Source organism: Epinephelus moara, chromosome 7, assembly GCF_006386435.1.
Source record: "Epinephelus moara isolate mb chromosome 7, YSFRI_EMoa_1.0, whole genome shotgun sequence".
NCBI classification, from domain to species: domain Eukaryota; kingdom Metazoa; phylum Chordata; class Actinopteri; order Perciformes; family Serranidae; genus Epinephelus; species Epinephelus moara.
The window spans coordinates 5130816-5141094 of NC_065512.1; the positions used below are offsets into that span (position 1 = coordinate 5130816).

General features: G+C 41.9%; 2 protein-coding genes across 2 annotated transcripts; both read right to left on the bottom strand.

The window, feature by feature from the left end:
• Nucleotides 1-838: 838 nt before the first annotated feature.
• LOC126393547 (trace amine-associated receptor 13c-like) lies at nucleotides 839-2090 on the bottom strand. Its single transcript, XM_050049744.1, has 2 exons — nucleotides 1908-2090; nucleotides 839-1655 (listed from the first exon to the last, which is right to left on the bottom strand). The coding sequence occupies exons 1-2, from the start codon at nucleotides 2063-2065 to the stop codon at nucleotides 839-841; spliced, it is 975 nt and encodes a 324-aa protein (XP_049905701.1). The 5' UTR covers nucleotides 2066-2090.
• A 3966-nt stretch (nucleotides 2091-6056) lies between these two features.
• On the bottom strand, nucleotides 6057-9871 carry LOC126393451 (trace amine-associated receptor 13c-like). Its single transcript, XM_050049638.1, has 3 exons — nucleotides 9868-9871; nucleotides 9527-9815; nucleotides 6057-9214 (listed from the first exon to the last, which is right to left on the bottom strand). Exons 1-3 carry the CDS (start codon nucleotides 9869-9871, stop codon nucleotides 8404-8406), a joined length of 1104 nt encoding a protein of 367 aa, XP_049905595.1. The 3' UTR covers nucleotides 6057-8403.
• Nucleotides 9872-10279: the final 408 nt, after the last annotated feature.

Consider the following 10279-nt stretch of genomic DNA (forward strand, 5'->3'; position numbering starts at 1 on the left):
GAAATAAATCTGAATGAAATCATTCGGAATTAAAGTCTTTCCAGGTAGTTTACATGGGAAATATTCATTCCGAATTAGGGTTTACACGGCAGATCAGTTTAAACGCCTTTTAATCGCCTTTATTCAGGTCTGTGCAAGGTTTGGGGCAGGGAGGGTTTCTGATTGGATAGGGGGCGGGGCGGATGTTACGTGTTTATGTTTACCGGAAGAAAACACTGTAGTCCTCGCTCCGGATAACAAGATGCTTGACGCCGCCGCTCTTAGTGCCTTTTTCGGGCTTGTTTTGCTTATATTCTTGAAGCAGCAATACGACAACAACCTAGTTCTGCTAATGCTTCATCTGTTGAGGAGGAGAAGGGAGGTAGAAGGTCAAAGAAGGGAGATAGAAGACTGTGCTTTGGCGAATGAAAACCGGTCAGTGCAGTGAGTCCGACTGCTCTATCTCAGCCCGTTGCTATGCGTGCTATGTACGCCATCGTGCCAGAAGGGCAAGGAAACGAGTATGCGCAGAAAGACCGGAATGAACTTAAAGAGGAATGAGTGTATACAAGTGCGAGACATTCTTTCATTCGGAATTAGAAACGGAATATTCCAACCCCTTACATCGGATTGAATTTTCAATCGCATTGGCCATTTTCATTCCGAATTAGGTGTTTACAAGATCACTTTTAATAGGAATGAACTTTCATTCTGAATGAAAAGGGAATTAAACTGCCCATGTAAACACACTAATTCACTGCTTACATACTGTATACAGAGATTTTACTTAAAGTTTTTTGTGATTTTCAATTCAAAACCTTGGTGGAGCAGGCCTCATTTCAGTCACTCCGCAGTCTCTCTACAGTATGTTGGTGGAGCAGGAGCCAGGCTGCAGAATCTGAAGACTGACAATGAGTTTAACTGCTTTTCTAAACCAGGAATAAAACAAGGCATAGATCAATGGATTAAAACATGAGTTGAAATAGAACAGATAAAACACAAATGATGCAGATGAAGAACTGACCAAGGCATCACCTGCAAGAGTGACACAGTAAAATGGGCAGAAACATATTAGAAACACAACTACAAGAACACCAAGAGTCCTGGCTGCTTTCAGCTCAGATTTCTTTGTTTGTTGACTCACTGAAAGCTGGAGAGTGACAGCTGTGATGTGAGAGCGCATGGCACGAGCCTGAGACACAGCCACAACAAATACTCTCATGTACAGAACAACAATGACAGAAATGGGAACAATAAAGGTTACAACAAGCTCAACAACTCCTGCAATGTGGTTAATGACAATCACACACTCTCCATGGCAGGAATTATACCTGCCTGGTTGAGTCAGGTCATCCTTTAACAAGAGACTGCAGTAAGAAACAGCACAGAGCCAACACAGACACACACAGAGTTTAACTCTTTTCACAGTGACTCTGGTGGTGTAATGCAGAGGGTCACAAATAGCCACATAGCGGTCGACTGATATGAGCACCATGTCTCCTATCGAAGAACACACAATGATGAGGGACACATAATAATAGAGCAAACACAAGTGGTCACCAAGAAACCAGCAGTATGTTTTTTGGAAAACTTCTCCTGGTAGCGCCAGGAGGCCCACGAGAAAGTCTGAGACAGCCAGAGAGAGGAGGAGGATGTTGGTGGGTGTGTGGAGCTGCCTGGAGAGAAAGAGGAAAAACTCATAAACCCAACAAGTCCTCAGATCTAAATAACAAAACAGATAAAACAAGTGTAAAAAAAAAAAAAAAAAAGGTCTATAATGGAATGTTTTCTGATCAGCAACATCTGTAGTTATAATTAACAGTCAGCAAGACAAAGTACAAGTCCAAGGTGCAACATTATTCAGTACCAACTCAAAGACAGTTCTTCTAATCTACAGTAGCTTTTGACATTTTTAAGTTAATCTTTGCCTGAAGTGGGAGACTGAGATGATGACAAGGAGGTTAAGAGCCACAGTGAGCAGAGAGATAAAGTACAGCACAATGTTAAGGAGCACAAAGTTGGCCCAAGGAGAGGTGGGCTTTCTGCAGGAGGTGTTGAGCAGTTGTGGAAAGCAGAGCTCCTCCATCTTCAGAGAGCTGCAGCTCTGGCAGCTTCCTGAACAAATCTGAGTCATATAACCAAATGACCTCTTACGTTTTCGAAATTCCTCTCCTCCTTTTTCTCTCTGTCTCTGTTGGACTCGGATGCCCCGCCTCCCTCACTCTGCACATCATCTTCATCACTTTTACTGGAACCCAGTGTTTCTCCTCTATGTCAGTCTCCACTCTTGTTTTCTTTACCTTGTCTTACCTCTTTGCCCTGTTTTAAGTCACCTAAGCGGACCGTCAACAGGAAGTTATAGAACAGCCCTTACTGATTTCAAAGAGGCCACACAACACAGATGCCAGTGCAGAGGGCTCAAGGAAAAATATTAATATTGTTGCCCAGCGAAAGAGACGAGCCTAGCGCAACTGTTGTGACAACACAATGCGCAAGCGCACGTTCCTGATGGACTGCACTGAAATGTGACAGGCTGTTCTCATGCACTGTTTGTACGAACTCATTAATAATATGGTAAACCATTAATGTGCTACCTGTGATTTTAAAGAAGGCTTCTTTTAGAGCCAGCATGAAGAAATGGACCAGAGTATAGTGAGAGTAACAACAACCTCACAAATAAATTGACACAATATTCTTGCTCAGATTTTCTGTAACACCCATAGTTGCCATGGCGGGAAAAAAAAATGCAATGTATACAGTAAGCACTTCTGTCATTGCATCGCTTCATTCAGTGGCATCACTAATATAAAGTTAACGTATATACATAGGTATATACGTGATCGACTTACCAGTGCTGATTCACCCGTTTCGGGCCCTTGGTGGTAAGTCTTCCAACTGAGATACTCCATTATTTCCCTGAGCTGAAATCTGCTTTTTCACCACTGCGGGCTCCTGACGGAGCCCTGGCGTGTACGTTTTTCAAACTCTCCACTGCTCCCTGTACTCGGACAGTCACTTCAGCATATCTCCTGGACTATCTTTTGTGCACTTGTTTGCTGGCCTTTCCCTTCATTTTTCATCTGTTTCAGCTCCACTGATGGCTCCCACAGCAGAGATCATGGAACTAAAAACTGAACTCAGGTCCATAGAGGGGCTCATTGAGGATCTCCTACAGCGGCAGTCTGTCCATAGAGGGGCTCATTGAGGATCTCCTACAGCGGCAGTCTGTGTTGTGTTCCCGGCTGGCACCGCTCGAGCCTGTGGACACCCAGCGGTCCTTGATTTCGGATACAGCGGCAGCTCCCGCTGATGTTCCCGGTTTAGACTCCACTCTCTGAGTGTTTCAGTCGACTGTACAGCCTCCATCAATGGTTAGGCAACTTTTGCTCAGCCACAGGTTTTGATTTCATTTCAAATTTTGATTAATTCTGGTGTAACTCATATCTGTATAGAGCAGATAGTGTGCACCTTAATAGAAGGGGTACCAAACTGCTCACAGACAATCTTATCAGATTTATAGCCTTTGGCATGAAGCATTGACATGCATCATGGCAAGACCCAATTCAGACCACCACTGTACCCAGCTCTTTTGGTGTGGGTCCTGCTGTAGCTGTCTGCCCCTTCTCTATACCTCCCTCTGACTCCCCTTGTTGTTCATATGGGCCAATAAACTATTCTACTTCGGTCTCTGCTGCAAATGTATACAATATTCAGACTGTAATATCTGCAAGAATCCCCAGATCTGGGCACCGCAGAGGGTCAAACCCTCATCACCTACGTCCGCTTTCTCACATCTCTTCTGATGTTTGATTGTTCATCCTCCACCCCCATCAAGATGGCTCTCCTGAATGCTCGCTCCATTACCAATAAGGCTTCACTTCTCAATGACTTGTTCACTAGTAAGAATATGCACTTTCTTTTCATTACTGAAACATTGCAGCAGGATTTGGAATATTTTCATCTTAATGAACTCTGCCCTACGGACTGCAGTTATATTAGCTCACCACGGCTGACAGGCCGTGGTGGTGGGCTTGCCATTATGTTTAAGAACTGTTTTGGCTGCCAGCCTGTCAACACTGATGCTTTCCCCTCTTTCGAAATGCAGATGACTAAAATTGGGAACCTTAATCCGATCTATTGTATTTTAATTTATCACCCTCCGGGCCCTCCTGGGCCATTCCTGTCTGAGTTCACTGAATTTTTATCTACCATTTTAAAGCTTGATGAAATATTAATCTTTGATGATTTTAACCTGCACATTGATGATTCGTCCTCTCTCGCTGCTTCTGACTTCCTGGAGATTACAGAGTCTTTTAATTTCAAGCAGCATGTTTCTGGTCCAACACACTCTGCTGGTCACACCCTGGACTTGATTTTCTCCCATGGTCTTAATATTGATAATGTTTGCCTAGAAGACTTCCCCCTCACTATCTGCTTGCCTTGTTCTGTTTTGTTTTTTATTTTTATTGGAAAGCACTTTGTGACTTGAGGCCCGTTTCCACCGCAGGAACTTCGGGGGAATTTTACGGGACCGGGCCGTTGGTGCGTGTCTCCACTGCAGGAACCACCCCCGAAGGACAGAGTTCTGGAACTTTTATGGGGGCTAAACAAGTCCCTGCCTCGGGGTAGGTACTCAGAACGGCCCCGAAAGACTCCTGGCTGGGGCTTGGGGATTACTTGGTGCTGATTGGATATACTCAAGGAGGGAAGTGACGTCAACAGAAAGCAACAAAATAGCCGGCATTTTTAAAACTCAGCAGACGAGGGTTACCACTACACCTCTGCCCCACCCCCACCCTTTGTCTCGAAGCATCTGCCTCTAAATGTGAGGATTTTCTAAATTTCTTTAGAGACAAAGTAATGAACATCAGAGCTACTATTTCTCCACCTGCAAATAGGCTATCCGTCTCCACTGAAAACACCAGCAGTTTTAATTCCTTGCACTCCATCACTTTACAAGAGCTTCATCATATTATTTCCACTATGAAAACCTCCACATTGGTTGGTATAATATCAAGAGAGCAGGGCTCTATACCAACCAAACTCCTCAAAGAAGTAATTAACACCATCGGTCCCAGTATTCTCTCAACCAACCTGATCTCACAGAAATACGTGAAATGACCACGACCTCTTAACACCGCATTCCGTGGTGGCAGCATGTAATGGGTTGAAATAATTACGTGCCAGTACCACGAAAACAATGCCAATGTAAAGTCAATTAGGATCCTTTTTCGTGGTGTCCACACGAATTCCCTGATTCAATGACGTCACGTCAACCTCGTTTTCCTCAATGATATCTTTAACATTCCTGTATACACACAAAAACATGGAATGATATCTTTAACATTCCTGTATACACACAAAAACATGGAAGTGTCCTTGATAACACAACAATATGACAGGTTAATGTCAAGGCCATAAAATAAAATAAATGTATTTTGCCAGCTTTTGATAGCGTAGGGCTTTAAGAGCATTGTGCTGTGGATGGATGGGGCGCGTTCCACTACTGTTTTGTAGCTACTGTCCGCCGTCTGTGGGCTTCATTCCATTTCTTGTAGCTACTGTCCGCCGTCTGTGGGCTTCATTCCATTTCAGAATGGCGTCTGTCTGCTGTAACCGAATCCAAACGCCACTAATAAATAAATAAATAAATAAATAAGAAGAAAAAAATAAGGCTGAGCATGGAAGAACCAGAGAGGAAACACCATCACATGGAGCCGTCCGCCCCTGGCAACCCGGCCACCCGGCCACCCTCCACTCCACCAGGGGAGAGCAGACCCCAAGCCAGCGCCACAGAACCAGCCCCCCCCCCAGCGCACATGGCTCCCACTGAGGAAACACTGGAGTTAAAAACTCAACTATGATAAATGACATAAAATATTAAGATGTAGGCCTAACATAAAATAAATTTGTTATTAAATAAATTAAAACATATAGCCCACAGTAGATAAAAGTAGAACGTGCTAAAAGTAAATACAATAATAGTGTTACGGACTAGCTTGATAACCAACGGGACCCAAGTAGCAGGAGACAGGCGGAGTAAAAGTTCTTAACAGTTTATTACAAAAAAAGCCGCTAAACACAAAAACGTCTGCAGGGAGAAATCAGCTGCCCGGTGGTGGCTGGAGGCAAGGGCTCCGGAGAACGAAAGGCGGCGAGGCAGTATACTACAAAGAACAGAGACAAAAGCACAAGTCAGTGGGGTTGGTCCACGAGAGAAAAAAGCAAAAAATACTCACGAGATGATAAAGGCTCTAACGAGAGACGCACTACCGAATGAGACGGCATTATCTGGCAAAAGGTGAAGTCAGAGCAGGCTTTATAGCTAGGTTGACAAGGTGAGATGGAAACCAGGTGTGCTTCACCGCCCATGGTGGAAAAGTAGGTCAGCCCTGCCTCCTCCACACACCAGCCATGCAGGTCCAGGAAGGACAGGAAAACAAACAGAAAAACACAAGAGCCGCCACCAAAACATGCATCAAAAGCAGACCATAACAAATAGGCTAAATAGTATCTAAGCAATAATAAAGTGTCTAAACAATAATAAATAGTATCCAAGTTATCTATTAGGCTACCATTCCACTCTGTAAATAGATTTTAAAATTTCAATATAATTTTAATAAAATAATTTTGTTTATTTCATTATTGTTATTATTGGTTTTACTTTTTAGTAGTATTGTATTGTCTGAGGATGACTCATTTTAGTAACTATCTACAGTATAAAAGAGAAAAACAAGCAAAAAACAAAAATCATTTTATACACTGGGTCTTCAAAGTCCTCTCTGAAACTACACCTGGCATGGCTTGTGTACAAAAAAAGAAAAAATCAAAACTTTGTCGTAGAGCTAAACCAAATACATCATTGGAAAGAGTAACATATGTTAGTATGATGATTCTACATGGCTCCTGCTTTCAGCCATTGACCTTTGAACCTTGACCTCAGTGCATGTTTGAGGGCTTATAACTCAGCAACAAAAGGGGGTGCAGACATGGGACCAACTGTTATAGAGAGCTCTTGACCTCAACTATCATGTGAGTGTCATAAACAACTGGGGGTGCTGTCAGATATGGATAAAATATGGATACAATTAATTTTCACCCATTTAGAAATTAGATATTTAAAATCTGATTACACAAGTGTGTTTACCATCCCCTTAAAGTCCACAGTGTACTCTCAATTCAGTATTTACAACTTCCAAATCTGGGAAAAACACTTATATTTTTTACTACAATTTCCTACAATTCCCTGGGACCGCTCCATGCAGCTTGATACATATCAGCAACATAGTTGTAGTTCTTCTGATTTGCAAAGTAGGTTTCTAAATGGGGTTGTAAAAAGATATATCTACCCAATATATCTAATATCTAGTGAAGCCGAACTAAAACACTAAACACACTGCACCTAGATGAACTATGTTAAGAAAAAGTAAAGATGTCGGCTAATTTTTGATATTTTAGCTAATACGCTAGAAACTGCATTTTTGGGACGGCAGGTTTTTTTGCGGCTTGTAAAATAGGGTCGTAAATTAGGGTCGTAAAAAGATAGATCTACTGAATATATCTAATATCTAGTAAAGCAGAACTAGTAATGACACTGCACCTAGATGAACTATGTTAAGAAAAAAAGCAAGGATGTAGGCTAATTTCAGATATTTTCGATAGTACTCTAAAAATGGCGTTTTTGGGACGGTAGGTTTTTGCGGCTTGTTGTAAAATAGAGTCGTAAAAAGATACATCTACTGAATATATCAAAAGTCTAGTAAAGCTGAACTAGTAATGACACTGCATCTAGATAAAATATGTTAAGAAGAAGCAAGGATGATGGTTAACTTCAGATATTTTAGCAAGTTATCTAGAAACGGCATTTTTGGGACTGAATATTTGAATATATCAAATATCTAGTACAGCCGAACTATCATGTTATTATTATTATTATTAGTATTATTATTATTATTAGTATTATTTGTGGGAAATTATAACAGAGGAATATATTTGCCGTTTTAATATCAAGAACACTTTAGTGTTTTTGTGTCTATACAGGACGTTGTTGAATCAGGGAATTCGTGTGTCCACCACGAAAAAGAATCCTAATCGACTTTACATTGGCATTGTTTCCGTGGTACCGGCACGTAATTTCAACCCATTACGTGCTGCCACGTATTTCTGTGAGATCAGGTTGAAACGGGAGGTATGCTCTAAGAAGCAGCCTAGTTATACTGTAAGACACGGGGAAATACGTGTGGGAAGTGAGTGCGGGAAGTTACACTGTACGTCTGTGGAAGTTGGGTTAAAGTAGGTGGTAGGTGAACGGGAGGTACACACTAAGGACGCGGGCCGTATTATGTAGTGTTACCAAAGTTTTTTGTGATTTTCAATTCAAAACCTTGGTGGAGCAGGCCTCATTTCAGTCACTCCACAGCCTCTCTACAGTATGTTCGTCTCACAGGAGCCAGGCTGCAGAATCTGAAGACTGACAATGAGTTTAACTGCTTTTCTAAACCAGGAAAAAAACAAGGCATAGATCAGTGGATTAAGACATGAATTCAAAAAGAACAGATAAAGCCATGCAGATGAAGAACTGACCAAGGCATCACCTGCAAGAGCGACACAGTAAAATGGGCAGAAACATATTAGAAACACAACTACAAGAACACCAAGAGTCCTGGCTGCTTTCAGCTCAGATTTCTTTGTTTGTTGATTCACTGAAAGCTGGAGTGTGACAGCTGTGATGTGAGAGCGCATGGCACGAGCCTGAGACACAGCCACAACAAATACTCTCATGTACAGAACGACAATGACAGAAATGGGAACAATAAAGGTTACAACAAGGTCAACAACTCCTGCAGTGTGGTTAATGACAATCACACACTCTCCATGGCAGGAATTATACCTGCCTGGTTGAGTCAGGTCATCCTTTAACAAGAGACTGCAGTAAGAAACAGCACAGAGCCAACACAGACACACACAGAGTTTAACTCTTTTCACAGTGACTCTGGTGGTGTAATGCAGAGGGTCACAAATAGCCACATAGCGGTCGACTGATATGAGCACCATGTCTCCTATCGAAGAAGACGTAATGATGAAGGACACATAATTATAGAGCAAACACAAGAGGTCACCAAGAAACCAGCAGGATGTTTTTAGCAGGACTTCTCCCGGTATCACCAGGAGGCCCACGAGAAAGTCTGAGACAGCCAGAGCAAGGAGGAGGATGTTGGTGGGTGTGTGGAGCTGCCTGGAGAGAAAGAGGAAAAACATCATGAACTCAACAAGTCCCCAAATCTAATTGACTAAAACAGTTGTAAAAACAACAGACATAATGAAATGTTTTCTGATCGACAACATCTGCAGTTTCAATATGGTTAAATGTGGACATCTAACTGCAATATCTGGTGTCAAAATCACAGTTAAGTTTGTGCAAAAGGGCAGAATACAAGTCAAAATGTGTCTTAAATACATTTCCAAGGTTGCAACATTATTCAGTACCAACTCAAAGACAGTTCTTCTAATCTACAGAAGCTGTTGACATTTTTAAGTTAATCTTTGCCTGAAGTGGGAGACTGAGATGATGACAAGGAGGTTAAGAGCCACAGTGAGCAGAGAGATAAAGTACAGCACAATGTTAAGGAGCACAAAGTTGGCCCAAGGAGAGGTGGGCTTTCTGCAGGAGGTGTTGAGCAGTTGTGGAAAGCAGAGCTCCTCCATCTTCAGAGAGCTGCAGCTCTGGCAGCTTCCTGAACAAATCTGAGTGATATAACCAAAGTACGTTTTAAGCTTTCGAAATTCCTCTCCTCCTTTTTCTCTCGGTCTCTGTTGGACTCGGATGCCCCGCCTCCCTCACTCTGCACATCATCTTCATCACTTTTACTGGAACCCAGCTTTTCTCACGCATGTCTTCTATGTCAATCTCCACCTGTTTTCTTTACCAAGTCCTGCCTCTGTGCTTAAATTACTTAAAAAGGGGCAGACATTCAACAGGAAGTTATGGAACAGCCCTTACTGATTTCAAATGGGCCACACAGCCTCTTTGTACGAACTGATTAATAATATGGTAAACTATTAATGTGCTACCTGTGATTTTAAAAGAAGGCTTCTTTTAGAGCCAGCATGAAGAAATGGACCAGAGTATAGTGATATGAAGGACTAAAACTGCCAAAATCAAAAATAAATAAATGGCTCAAAAAATAAATAAATGAAATCATAGAGAAAGAAATGTAGAATAAAAATAAATAAATATGCACAGAAATATAAAAATAAATAAATACAATTTATTTGACAAATTACTTATTTTCTGTTTTCA

Bases quoted from the DNA above. Each gene is read 5' to 3' on its own strand.
- LOC126393547 (XM_050049744.1), bottom strand. From the start codon at position 2,065: ATGGAGGAGCTCTGCTTTCCACAACTGCTCAACACCTCCTGCAGAAAG. The intron at 1,656-1,907 runs GCAAAGATTAAC...CTTTCTCTCCAG, and splicing joins ATCTCAGTCTCCCACTTCAG to GCAGCTCCACACACCCACCA.
- LOC126393451 (XM_050049638.1), bottom strand. The intron at 9,215-9,526 runs GCAAAGATTAAC...CTTTCTCTCCAG, and splicing joins ATCTCAGTCTCCCACTTCAG to GCAGCTCCACACACCCACCA.